Below are 14,493 nucleotides of genomic sequence, written 5' to 3' on the forward strand. Positions count from 1 at the left end.
AATGTTCATTCATCTTTAATAGAATTGAATGAATCCCAAGACCCCCACAATATCCAGGTTATGTAATAATAATTACATTAATAATCATTCATTAATAAACTAATAATTAAACATATCAACATGAAATGGGTCAAAACTACCACAGATACAACAATAACCCAGGTGAGATATAAATGGACTGCTTAAGTGTCCCCCACATAAAACATCCACTCTGGGCCCATGTCCTTTCTTCATCCGTGTAGCTGAACCAGTGCAGCCAGTGCACATGGAGCCCACAACTACATACACGGTCCCGTTGCTCCGCCTCTTTATCTCTCAGATGGGCTCGGCATGACAAAAGTTACACACAGTATCAATTTAAGATACTTTATATATCAGGACATTTTACGGAATAACTAAAAATAATAATGTAGTCCTTACCAGGTCTTAAAATTGGGGAAATACACATTCAGAAGAACAACACATATTACAGTGTCATTATTTACTGAACAAAATAAACCATGAACTCATGTTCGACAAGAAATACTGTACATCAAAACAAGTCTAAATCATCATCAACCCCTGTGCTTTACAGTTACATGATGTTCTGGGTGTCACCAAACAGTGTGTTATATCTGCTTTACTCTGGTCCGTACCGAAAAGACTTGTGGTTGGTTCAGAAGCAACATTGCAAACCTCAGCAGTGCTTCAATGTCGCCTCCCAAAAAAGCCATGCTAGTTCTTTGTAACTAAAGGTTGGATTTCTTCCCCCCTTTATGTCCGTGAGTACCGACTGATGTCCCTGTGTGACATTTGGAGTTGGTCTGAACATGTTCCACGTAGTTCCAGCAGTCAGCTCATACTTAGTTTTTGCACACCCTGATTCTTTATTTGGACTTAATGCTTGGAAAATAAATCTTGAAACACCGTAATCACCTGTTTCTGTCCATCTGGGATTGTATTTAACTATTTTAAACAGCTGGTAAAGTGTTAAAATAAATCATTATTACTGATACCGAAAACTGATAGGAGTACTTATTGTTTCATGACTGTAAATATAAATGATCAGGCTGCCTAACTAACTAAGTTAAAGCAGGCTAGCTTTGTCCTTATTTGGAATATTAGTGACATCAAAACTGAGCTTAAATCCTATTTTGCTTGTTTCATCTGTAAAACTAGATGAACAAACAAGAAGTGCTTTGGTTTGACCTGGAAATGTTCTAAACGACATTTTAATCTATTCAAAGACAATGCAAACAACACAGAACATGTTAAGTTTAGGAAGGTATTTCTACATTTGGGCACAGTATGGCTCCTGGATTCAGGTGTTTATGCAAAATTAAACTGCTCTTAACTCCAGTGCATCAATAATCTGTAACTCCAGCAGGAAGCTCTTCTGGATGTTTTTGAACCTTTGTGACAGCCTCCTGGCTTTCACATTAAAGCCCCCAAAGTCAAGATTAATAAACAAGTTTCCTTTAAGTTCCCTTAGATTTAAATATTAAAGATCAGTCATATCAGACCAAAGCCTCCCTCTGTGGATCTGCCTTGTTTTCGCTGCGTTAGAAACTTGTAGTAACACATTCAGGAACAGCAACAGGACAGAGAAACTGTAATTGCTCTCCAAATGTGCCCTTTGTATCTGCTAACTGCTGGGCATCAGCTATGCTGCGATCACGTGTGCCTTCACGTCTGTGTGCCGCCTCACATTACAGTCACGGCGACACTAAACCGGAGCGACAGCAGCTTTCTAGAAGCATCATCCGTCCCGCGGGTAAGACAAGTTCTCGCCTCGGTCCAAACAGCGCAGCGTGCATCTGCACAAGAAGCAACATCACTGCGACTCATCCAGGTGGGTTTTATTGTTTTCCAGAGTGCACTGACACAAAAGCACAGTGTGCATTAAAGAAATACAAATATTTGATGCCATAGTAATGTGAATGACTGATTTATAGAAAAAAATTAAAATAAAAAGGTTAACAAGTGGAACATGAAACTGGCAAGTTACACAATGTTTTAGCCGCCATGCTTGATACGGAGAACAGTAGTTTAGCGTCGAGAGTGGACTAATTATCCGAGTACTGATTGGACAAATATATCAGAGTTGTTGTATATGCTGCCACAACTCCCAAACGCATCGTGATTATACAAAATGTCATATATGGCAGATATAACTATAAAAAAAAAAAATTAAAAAAGAAATGTAAACCACTCACAGCAGATACAAAAATCAGCTTTTTGACATTTGTGGCAAGTTAGTTGATGTGTTATTACAACATAAAACACAATCAAATAACACCTTGACTTATGTGGTAATAAATGATTGACAACTTGGACGTAATCAAGACTTCGACACCTTGGCGTATAATTGCTCAGTACAACATTCTTAAAAATGCATTTTTACATGACACATAGTTAATTTTTCAATATATTTTTTTTTAATTGTATTAAATAGATAACATGAATCATAATCCTACATGGACAAAATGCAGGGTTGTATAGTGCAGGGAGTTTTCATAAAAAACATCTTCAAACTGTAAAAGGGAGCATTTACAAAAATCACTGAGGCTTTTTTTTTTTTTATTCTCTCTCGACTGAAAACTCACCGTCTGTGAAGACAGAGGCTTCAAGTGTTTTCACCCGACTCTCTTTCCAGCTATAATCTACAAAATAATATTTACTATACGACTAAAGTCAACAACATCCATCTCCCATGTCCATCTCCTTCCCCTTGCATAGAGTCCATCTATGTTACTAAACGTAGGCTGGTTTTCAACTGTCTCGCTTTGGTAGATCAAAGCAAGACAGACCCTTCTAGTGATCTTGTTGCGCTCCAAGAGGAACTAAATAAATCTCACGGAGGGAAGTGGTGTAATGCAGGAAGGTGTCTCCAGCCAGTTCCACTTTGAGCGGATACTTTACAGTACCTCATGAATGCAGTACTGTACACGAGGACACCGAGAGGCCGCCAGTCAGTTGTTCGTACGATTTAGGCTCGCGGTGACTGAACGAGTGTAACAGCAGCAACAGTGTTGTAGTGGATCAGGACTTAGAAAACACACTGGCTGTAAAAACTTATTGCAACACGTGTATCAAGTCTTTCCTGCACCAAAAATGTTAGTATTGGAGATTTAAAAAAGAAAAAAAACAAGGAAGACTGCTGCTTGTTAAGCTTTGTGTAAAATCCAACAACGTTTGAACTGAAGGACCGCACACATTAACAGATTTGGGTGGAGGTGCATGTTATAGATGGAGTATATTTTACGCTTCTGTGTTGATTTGGAAGAGAGCAGAATCGGGACAGCAAGTTTCCCATCATGCAACTTTGGTTTCCACAGTACCACAATGCATGGGTTTATTTGGGCCAGTCCACTGTGGCAAAGAAGGGGTGGGACTTGATGTCGTCCACTCCTCCCACACCTGCCCCCAGTCTCTCCATTGGGTTGTACTGGAGCAGCTGCACACGAGGACAACACAGAAACAGAAACAGGTGCTTGTTAAACCATGAGTGGCTCATAACGCAGTACACCTACTGATCTGAGGAATAAAGAACTAACAAACTATAATTACTGTATAGTTATAGCATTTATTGCTCATTAGTTGTGACAGGCTGGTTGTTCCACATAACAATTTTACAGTTTAAGTTAAGGATACAGGAGTATATTGCTTGTATGTTTAGTCAACAGCACAAACGCACTAAGTTTATATAAGACTTGAGCTTCGTTGAGCATCGGAAAAAAATCCAAGCTACACATATTAATGTAAATCTAGAGATAATCAGTTCTGAAGATTTGTAATTAGATTTAAGATATCAGCGTGGTGCCAGCGCTGTTATTAAGGACATATCCATCAGGAGCAGCGTACAACTGAATATCTGTCGTCATAATCTGTATGATAATATAGAGATTATGACGGATAAATAAACATACATTGCTAGTTTTTATATGTGGATATCTAACTCAATCATTAATAGCTGTAGCAAGTCAAAGTAGTAATTCCTATAATACTATTTTTGCAATTATTCACTAATCATTGTTTCTCTATAGAAAATACTGCAAAAAATCAATTTCACAGAAGGTAATGTTATGAGCTGGCCACTCATTTTTAAAATAAATTCCTCACCTTCCAGTTTTGAACCCTTAAACTTGTGTAAACCAATTTGAGAACTGTAAACTCACCCTCTAAGAGAGCTACTAACTTGACTAACTTGGGACTCCCTGACTGAGATGAACTGAGACTCTCACCTGCTCCAGCAGAGACCTGGCCTCCTCTGAGACAGACTCTGGCACGTTGAGAGCTGTGTGGCGACCGATTCCCGCTGGATGACACCGCAGCAGAGACTGTTCAGAGAGAAGGAGAAGTGGAAAGAAGAGGGGCAGATTACCATCGGTGCAAAACACGGGACGTCCTGACACCCACGGAGCCTAAGTCGACGTTAGAGCGCCAGAGCTGGACAAACAGGAGGAGACCAAAGAGTCGGAGCACCTGAAACAACACTGATTCTACCGACAACAAAGTCATGATGTCACCGCTGTTGATCGTTCTTGGAAATGTTGTGGGTATCCGACAGTTGAAGTCACAGGAAAAATAAAAACATTATTACTTTTGCTAGGTTTGTTCTCCATTCGGCTTATTGGAAGGTACAACAGTTAATAGATAGTAAATATGACAAGACTCTCTCGTGGTTTTACCAAAGCAAACCCTCTCTAAATCGGTTTAATTAAGGAGAAACTTCTGCAATGCTTTCCTTACCCACACAATACGGATATATTGTTGACTAATCTCTGCATGCTGCAAAAAACCCACCTACAGTGACAAACTAGAAAGGCTAGAACAGAGTGAGACAGAGCCAGGCTCTGTTTGTGTGTTTTTTTTTTGTTTTTTTTTATCAGTTTGGGCTGCTGCCTCTCTCCCTCTCCTCAAAGGTGCTGCAGGAGTTCTGGCTGCGTTCCTAGCTGCAGTTAAGATTGCTCCAGGCAAGATCTTATCCTGCAAGGATCAAGAGACACTATGTGTGCCTGCATGTGTTTATTCTTGCCAGGGTTGTACAGAGACATAATTATCAAAGGAGACATCTGTGTGACTGAGGTTTTTTTTTTCCTCTTGTACAGTATGCGTGTGTAAAACTCAGGTAAGCAGAAGTATAGCGTCAAACACAACAGCCTGAGGTCTGGACCGCTGATGAAGCTGATAATCACAATGTATTCCGATGGAAAAATTAGAGGGGAAACTGACAGTGGATAACTATGCCATTGTGTGTGTGTATTTGTGTTTCAAGGGGAGCAAGTTCTAATTAATATATGCATGTAGTGACAATACATTTTTATCTTATTTCAAAAAGCGATGCAATGCTCCCGTTCCTCCCGAGTCTGTCTTGAAAGATGCTCCCTCTGATCTAGGACCAGCCAAGCTGCGGCACCTTGAGAGCTGCCCGGGTCTTCACCTTCCATGCTGATCCGAGGTCAGCGAGCTCCAAGCCCAACGCTGCTCCGGGAGCCAGCAAAGCAGCCCTGCGAGAGCTGACCCAATGGCCCAGCAGATGGAGCTCAGGCTGGGGGAGAAAGTCACACCGACACCCCTGGCACTCCCCGAGAACCAGAGTAAGAGACCACAGCCAAGACGCACCTCACACTCATCAACACACACACTCATCAACACACACACTCACACACACACACACATCAAAATTTCCACCCACTCAAACACATACAGACACGTGTGCAGAATCACACACAACCTGGCACAACCATAAAGAGTGTGAGAGAGTTGAAAGCCAAGACACCTACAGATATCCCACAACACCTTACCAACAAGGATAAAAAAATTTAAAAAACTGCTTTTTGTACTTTTTGACTCACCGTGCCTGTTAGGAGCTCAAACAGAACGGCGCCCAAACTCCACCAGTCACATGACACCGTCTCCTCACTGATGCCTCCCACCTCTAAAAACAGGAAAAACGTGGAAGAGAAAGAATGGCTAAATTAAAAAGCTGAGAAATCATTTATGTGCTGGGAAAGAACAAAGGCAAGACAAGTGATTACAAATAACTAAAATCGTTTATTCATCTTAAACTTACAATCTTTTGTAAGCATCTTTGTTTTACAACCTCAACATTAAACACCTGCTACAAGCAGCATCTTGGATTACTTGGTATTTGACTAAATGTATTCAATAAATTGAAAATAAGCACTAAAACACGAGCACAGTCTCACACACACACACACACACACACACACACACACACACACACACACACACACACACACACACACACACACACACACACACACACACACACACACACACACACACACACACACACACACACACACACACACACACACACACACACACACACACACACACACACACACACACACACACACACACACACACACACGCAAAGAGTGTGTCTCATAAAAGGCCGATTTGCATAATAAAAAGCAGTTAAATTGAGGAAACCGTCTGTGCCGCAACTTCACACCATCTGCATGACCTGACCTCAATGGCGGACACACACTCGCGCAACGAACACACACACCAAGAAATGTAAAGGAAGAACACTTGCTAACAAACCCTTTCAACACAACAGTTTTACTTTTCTTTACCAACATGGTTATAATTGGCTCTGATAAAGACTTCGGCTGAGAGCCGTTTCCTTTGTCTTTTAATATGCCGGGCTTTTCTCCCCCCGCAGAAGTACTAATCATAATTTTCATTGGTCAAGTGCCAGGAAATAGATGAGGAACGGTAAATCCTAAACTGATTAACCCCAAAGGTATTTCATCAGGACTGTTCTTTTGGATTACAAGTCCAAACCAACTCTACTGACTCCTAAATGACAGTTTAGGAGCAAAATATTTGACTGTTTTACTTCTTTAAATATTAAAGTCCGAGTACGACTGGAGCCTTTCCACATACACCTTGATTAGATGACAGTGTTTTCAGCAAGGTTACAAGAAGGATATAAAGATAATAAAGCCCTCTGAAGTGAGCATTTTATAGGACATTTGTCCACTTCTTCTTTACCTCTCCGTCCAAGTTTTACTGCGCGAGCGCGTTCTACAAGACTCTGATCTACAACCAGTCTTGCAGCTGTCATGACTGAAGGCTTCAGGGACTCGGCAGGAGTAAAACGCAGAGACTGAGAGTGACAGGCGTTTGTGTGTGGTAGCTCCACTGGGTACCAGATGGTCTCATGTACTGCTCAGCTCTGCTCTCCAGAGGGAAGGAGGGAGGGTGGGAGGGTGGGAGGGGAGCTGGTCACCCAGAGGGCTGGGACCCAGGGTCACAGCCATGCGCGCCCAGGGACCGGGCTCCTCAGCTGGGAGACCATATTAGAAAAAGATCCTTCATCTCCTGGAGGCTGCGGAGAACTGGAGGGGTCTGTGTGGCTCTCTTGCAGCCAAGGTTAGAGAGGGCTATGATACAACTTGCATGCTTGCTACACACACATAAATACACACAAACACACAGCCAACTGAGCAACCGCTCTTCAGGGCTTCCCAGGACCACTGTTTTGACAGCCAAGGAGAGAAGATCGTCATTGAACGGACCAGTGATACCTGTGTAGTTATGAGCTGGAGGGAAGATACTGGACACACACACACACACACACACATCTTAGAGCAAGGTCGATGTCGTCACAATGGATTAATGTCTAAGGAGCTGCGGGGAGATTACAGTGGTGCTGGCTACACTTACCGCTCTGTCAGAGCGAGGAAGGGAGCAAACGAGATAGAGAAAAAGAGGATGGGAAGGGAGAATTAACTGCATCCACAGGCCATGGGTCATACAAAGCCCATTGTTACAGTGCAGTACATTATGTGTACATCTCACAATCGCCACATACCTGCACTTAACCTGGCATTTTCTGTCTTAAACAGAAGATGGACCAAAAAAAAAAAAAGAATTCAAAGAAATTAAAAGGTTACAAAGGTGTGCAAATACAACAAGACAATTCAACGTGTTTGCTTCGAGGCCTCTTCTCCTTCCTTTTCCCCTCAACAATGCACTTCCCTTCTGCTTTGTATCTTAATCACAGTCCATCTCCGCCCTCACGGGGGTCATAAGGAACTTTCCCTCTTCTCCTCTTTGACAGACTTCCCTAAAATCATAACTGACGGTCATCACTGAAAGAGGAAGTCAAGTATATTCAGATAGGAAAGGAAAGGTTTGTGTTTGGTGCTTCACAGCAAACTTTTCTGTGAAATACTATCCAATAATGTATTATAAATCCTTTTGCATAAAGACATTGAAAAAGTGTCATAAATGGGTTTTAAATTTGTAAAACAATTAATAAAAAATTAATAAAATTTAAAGGAAAATGTCTGTTAGAATATGTTAATGAAGATGACACTCAGGGCCTGATTTACTAAAGGTTTGCGTGTGTATAAAAAAAGAGATTTTGCAGTATGTTGTATAATTGAAACTGGTTTGCTGTGATCGTTGATGGCAAACTCATATTAAGCATTTACATCGCTGGTTATTATGTGCCCCCCAATTAGATCTGTTCTGCCGCCGACTCTGTTTTAACCTCATCTGCCGTTCTTTTTGTCTTATAACTGCATTTATTCTATCGCAGATTTTCTCCGATATTGCGTTTCTTTTGGTAATGTTTAAATGTCTTTGCTGTAGTTCATGAATGTGTTTATTTGCCTCTTCCACTAATATTTGTAACTCCACCGCGTCAAATTTCATTTTGCGCTTGCGACTATATCCTGCTTTCCATCCAGACTCCATGGCGCAAAGTTTGCGCTCGCAAACCTTAAGACGTGCATCACCTCATTTAAATACTGCTGTTTGCACCTGTTATCAATTACGCACGCAATCTTAGTTGATCACCCGCAAAACACACAACAGCAGCACGCGGAAACTTTTTCAGTGCACACGCAATTTATTACTCTTTATTTAGGATCTTAGTAAATCGGGCCCTCAAAGTTTAGACAGATGTGTTAAGAATTAAGTTGCATTTTTATGTCACATCCGTAACACAGAGGACATAAAAACTTGACTGACTGTATTCGTTCAATGGCCAACATTCAACGGCCTTCTCAAGGTGTGCAGTCACTCAGCAACCTGTTCAGACTGAGGGTGAGCACCAACTGTTGTTTCTCCTTCAGACGATACTAATTATTTTCAATATTATCATTACAAAGCAAAGAAAGTCTGCCACATCCTGTCACTAGTGCATCAACTCAATGTAGAATGGGAGGTAAAGTCAAACCTGGACTTATTATTAAATAAATGTGTGCATCTGCATAATTATACCTCCGGAACCGAAACAGGTAAGTGCCTTATCACGAGCGTTCCTGCCTTCTGGGGAGACGGTTGTAATGGCCAGATAAAATATCTATTCAAAACAGCCCTTAAACAAACCTGTTATGTGCCTTCACAGTAAACTCAAAATACAAATAGTCAAATAATAAAGCAGAAGTACAGTCAGTGTCCAACATCTTCCTTGAAAAGCCTTTCAAAACAATGAGATGGCAGCTCAGTCAGAAGGGGAACAATATCTTATCTGTCATGAGATCGTATATGGCTGAATAGGTAAAAGGATCACAAAACATGATGGAGTCCTCAGTATCTGCCTTGTTACCTCAGAGAGGAAGAAAACTGAATTTCCCCTTTCTTAGTTGATGAAGACAATCAGTTTTGTCCTTGCTTCCTTCTAAAACAAACAATAAACAATTCTCATTTCTGATTAAAGCTGGACCTGCTATAGAAACTTAACTTTTTTTTTTCTTATCAGGAAACAAAACATTAGCCATCTGATGTTTATGACTAATGACAAAATGGTGAGAAAATAAATAAGCACATGTGCAGGATGAACGGATTAATATCCTGTCACTGTATTTTCCAAGTACACTCCCATGTTTTTTGGGTGTGAATATGTGTGTTTTAAAAACATGCTGCCCTTCTTCTAACACGCTCGCTCGCATGTGCACGCATATACACACGGGCGCATTCAGTCGAGCAGGCCCCCTGCTAGGTTTCTGGCAAACAGTCATAAATCTGTCATCAGGAATGAAGCCGTTGCTGGAGCTGACCCTGTCTGGATAAACAGCAATACATAACAAGGGCAGGAGAGACACACACTCACTAACCTCTGCATCAGTGCGTCTGTGTGAGGTGACACGCTGAACATGAGTAAAGTAAAAAAAAAAAAGACAATCAAGAAAAGTGAGGGATAGCCATTACTTTACAATGTGTGCTTATGACTGAATATGTCATGAAAATGGATAGAATGAGAAACCAGAAAAAGAGAGAAAGGTCCCTGTCTGTGAGTAAAGCAGTCAGTCCAAGTGATCGTTTCATTTCACAGCAGCACAGCACGCCCCCTGCTGGCAGCTAATGTGAATTACATTCAATAATCCACATGGACTCAAGTGGTCCGACAATCAAGATCTTTCCTATCTGATGTGGGGTAAGTCCGTTTGCAGAGAGCTGCGACACTTTTAGTGGCCGTGTTTTGCTTTGAAATACTTAATAACTTCTGGGAGTCAACTCAAACATCTTTTGTTTTTTCAGAATTCAATTTTGATTCAACAAGCAGTTCCTGCTGTCCAGGAATAAAAAGACATTTGTTGCACAGCGGTGACTAGTGTGCATGTCTCTGGTCAGCACTTTGGTTTTATGAATAATGCAGTTTAAATCTGACTCTGAGATTTACTCTTGTCTCTATGGCTCATCTAGCGCAGCCTACTAAAAATATATGCCTCAAAATGCTTATATTCCTTGTAGTAAGCTTTTAAAACAGGCCAAAATGAATACTTTGTATATTAGCGGAGCATTTGTTGCATTCAGATTTATTGTAAAAGTATAATGTTGCACTTTCTAGACACAAGGAGGATTTCAATCCTGGACTGAGAAAAGGGAATGAACATATGGGTCATTATATAGTCTGCATCTCTCAGAGCCTCCAGTGTTTTCAGTTAGCTGTCATCCATTCTGAATATTCAATAAAGATTAAATTAAACATATCCAGCAGTCCAAGCGTGCTGCCATTCCCATTCTGCCATATGCTTCCAGTTCTGGAATACTGAAAAATTAGCCACCTTTTGATGTCTAAAGCTTGTACATATGTACTCTAACACAAATGCTCCACCTGCCGCGCCTCGGCCCCCCACCCCCCGCACACAGAAGTGCTAAGTAGGAACTCGATGCCGTAGTCTAGCAGCAGTTTGTTTTAGGCAGCTTTTAAACAGCATGCCAGAGCTGCCACAAGTCAGCTGGGAAAAACACCCAGGGCTTACTGCTGACTGCTGCACAACACTGCCCTCTACAGGGCAGCCTCGCTGCTGACGGGGAAGAAGAGAAAAACGTCTTCAAGTTTAGCTTTTCAACCATCTTTATATTGTGTTCATGTCTAGAAAGAACAGCTACTTGTTTCCCATGTTTTAAAGGAACAGGCTCAAAATGTTTTCTTCATTCATGCACGTAAAGTGTATAAAACTTATTGAGAGACACCACGCACTGAACACTTTGGTACGTTTGAAGAAATAGACAAAAAAAGTGTGCTGGTGAACTCAGCATACTTGAAAGCCTGGAACTTTGTAGAAAGAGAGGCATATGATTATCATATCCTTTGGTTTAGAGAAGAAAAACCCTTGACAATGTTTAACAAAGTGAAGCACATTCACCATTATCATAGTTCACCATGAAGGGCAAACTTCCCTCAAGGTACAAAAGAACACAGACACATACACAAACATCTTAAAACTAAAACCTTGTTTACAAAAGATGAATAAATGCAAGAAAGAAGTATTGAAACCAAATATAGAGACTGCTTGTGATCTGTAGCGTGCAATGTGATCTATGAAACACTTTGGCGTTGTGAGGGCATGGAGATGCATGGCTTCCTGGGGTGACAAAAAAGGCCCAGCAAAGACTGTACTTCCTGAGGGTCGTCAGAAAGTATAATATCAAGGAAAACTGCTCTCTGGAGCAGCATTGGAGGACTGGAGGACTTACTCAGCGACCGCTGTATTAAAAAGGCAGAACATATCACATCTCTGTTTGCACTGTTGCCCTCAGGTAGATGGTACAGAGCAATAAAAACAAGAACTAATCGATTCAGAGACAGTTTTTATCCTACAGCTGTAACTAAACTTAATCTATGCAAAAACAAACTATGAACTGATATGAAGGATTGTGTGCATGTGTAGGCTATTTTTAATTATTTATTGGTTTTAAATCAGTTATTTGTTTCATTTTATATTGTGGGTAAATGTTTTATATATTATTATTATATAAATGTATATACTATAGTATTTATCTATTTATTTTTTAGCACTGACTGATGGCACTTTTAATTTCATTGTTTTATAAAAATGACAAAGAACTAATCTAAAAATCTAATCTAATCTAAAGATGTAATCTAATACATATAACGCTATACTCTCTGATTTTAAACAGGGTTATGCAAGAAAAAATAAGTTATTTAGCATCATGTAGGACACAACAATGGAGATAGCACACAGGTGGAGATCATAGTAGACTGTAGTAGACTCAAGTAGGTAAAGAGGGAAGAGAAAATGAGCAAGACATCCGACAAAAGTAAATCTTTATGTTATAAGCTTTGTATTAATTGGCTCAATTAAACTTAAAGCCATTTGAAGGCATGTGTATAAAAAAATATTTTTTTTTTGTCTTAAAAAGGCACAGGTTGAAAGAGAAATGGTGTATTCCAAGTTCTTGTGGTCTTAACTAAAGAAGCATGCGTGTGCTGCATCAGGCCCAGGTGTGGCTTTGTCATAAACCATTTCTGTACATTCAGTTCACAGAGACAGTTTTAAGTGGAGCAAAGACAGTTTGGTAGCAATGTGAAGGGAACCTACTAAAAGACTGAAATCTTGCACAATCCTAATATTTATATGTGTCTCACCTGGTGCACAGAACATGTTGGTAATGGCCTCTTTGTTACAGGACTCCTCCACATCACACCAGCTACAAAAGTAAGTGAGTTGAACGTGACCTATGAGACAGGAAAAGAGAAAACATATTTTTCAAAACTTAGATCGGATGTTTTGACGCTTGCAAAAATAGTCTAGTATCTCTCAGACACTCAACTTTTTAAAAGACTCACCCACCTTTAGAGGGTTTCCTTCCTCCAACCCTTTCTGACTCTCTACATCCCTCTGTGGACTTTTCAAGCAAAAACCCTGACGATTACTCCTGTTTAGCGGCTACCCGTTGACGCTATCATTAGAACTAATGGTGTCATTAGGTAGCCGTAGCCATTAGCCAGGGCTAACCAGACTGATGCACCACACTAGGCCGTTGATGGGCCCTTTAGAACAATAATTACCACCAGGGAGACGAAAACAGCCACTCAGCTAATTAGATGCTTGTTGATAACGAGCTGGAGAGAGATGATTGTAGGATGACAAAAGAAGTCGTTCAGGGGGGAAAGTGTGACCTCGTGGTAACAACAGTTTTCCTTCTAGAGGAGCCTTCACCCTTGTAAATAGATTAGATAGTGATTGATTGATAATGGTGAACGTTATTTACTTCTTGGTGGGCACATGAAAAAGACATCACACACAGCCATGACATTACAACTAGTGACAGGTAAAGTGACAAAAATCACTCATCTTATTACAGAGCACGGCTCTGCTGCAAGTGTGTGTGTGTGTCTTATTTATTTTTATACTATATTATTTTTCATATCATGGAGCCCTGGGTCTTGAGAACGTCTGAATGTTTTTTTTTCGTATTGTTTTTACCACCTAACAAAACATCTAAACAACTAAACGGACTGGCAAGCACAACCCATAAAGACCCCACATCATTACCACCAGAGTCCAAAGGAAATATTGATAGTATCTTAGTACCAGACACAAAGAACACCTCCAATGAGACATCTTCTGGGATCAAGAGGGAGACCTACTAAAAACTCAGTAGGAGCTCATAATGTCAAGGCAGTTAGATGTATATAATGGGATTTTTTTAAGCTTTGTCACCTATTAGTGACTTTTTTAACTGTGACTGAAGGAAGTATTTTCTGATAGAAAATACATAATAATATTGTTAAAAGTAAAGTCTGTGAGGCTACCTTAAAGCGTCATTTTTATTTGCTTTTATTGTATAAACTATTATGTTTAATCAGAATTTAAACTACAATTTATTTGTGTTAAACAGAATAAATAGTGATGAAATTAACTAAATGTAACGGCAAGTTATTTCAGAGATATTTGCTGGCTCTTTATTCTTTGAATGATAAAAAACATTTGTCCATGTCTATTTATCTTTTTGAAATAAATAATGTTCAGTTTTGCTATAAAATTAATCTCCAAGGCTTGTTACCTCTGCCATGGAGTGACAGGAGTAGGGTTGCAAAGGGGTGGAAAATTTCCGGTATATTTCCGGAAACTTTCCATGGGAAGTTAAGCTGGGGAATTTTGGAAATATTCCAAATTGGAAACTTTCCATGGGAATTATGGGAATTATGAGAATTTATGGGAATTATTGGGAATTTATGGGAATTAACTGGAAATTGGGGGTAATTTAAAC

The 14,493-nt window shown here is 40.2% G+C and overlaps 1 protein-coding gene across 1 annotated transcript in view; it reads right to left on the reverse strand.

Moving 5' to 3' along the window:
* Positions 1 to 1,817: 1,817 nt before the first annotated feature.
* Positions 1,818 to 14,493, reverse strand: part of rps6kc1 (ribosomal protein S6 kinase polypeptide 1) — a 31,343-nt gene continuing 18,667 nt past the window's right edge. The window contains exons 13-16 of the mRNA XM_061746708.1: positions 12,866 to 12,955; positions 5,838 to 5,920; positions 4,224 to 4,319; positions 1,818 to 3,436 (exon numbers count right to left, since the gene is read on the reverse strand). Coding sequence (XP_061602692.1) covers positions 3,335 to 3,436; positions 4,224 to 4,319; positions 5,838 to 5,920; positions 12,866 to 12,955 — 371 coding nt within the window. The 3' untranslated portion in view covers positions 1,818 to 3,334. The remainder of the gene's footprint in view (positions 3,437 to 4,223; positions 4,320 to 5,837; positions 5,921 to 12,865; positions 12,956 to 14,493) is intronic.

The sequence above is a fragment of the Cololabis saira genome, chromosome 18, assembly GCF_033807715.1.
Source record: "Cololabis saira isolate AMF1-May2022 chromosome 18, fColSai1.1, whole genome shotgun sequence".
In the NCBI taxonomy this organism is placed as follows: domain Eukaryota; kingdom Metazoa; phylum Chordata; class Actinopteri; order Beloniformes; family Belonidae; genus Cololabis; species Cololabis saira.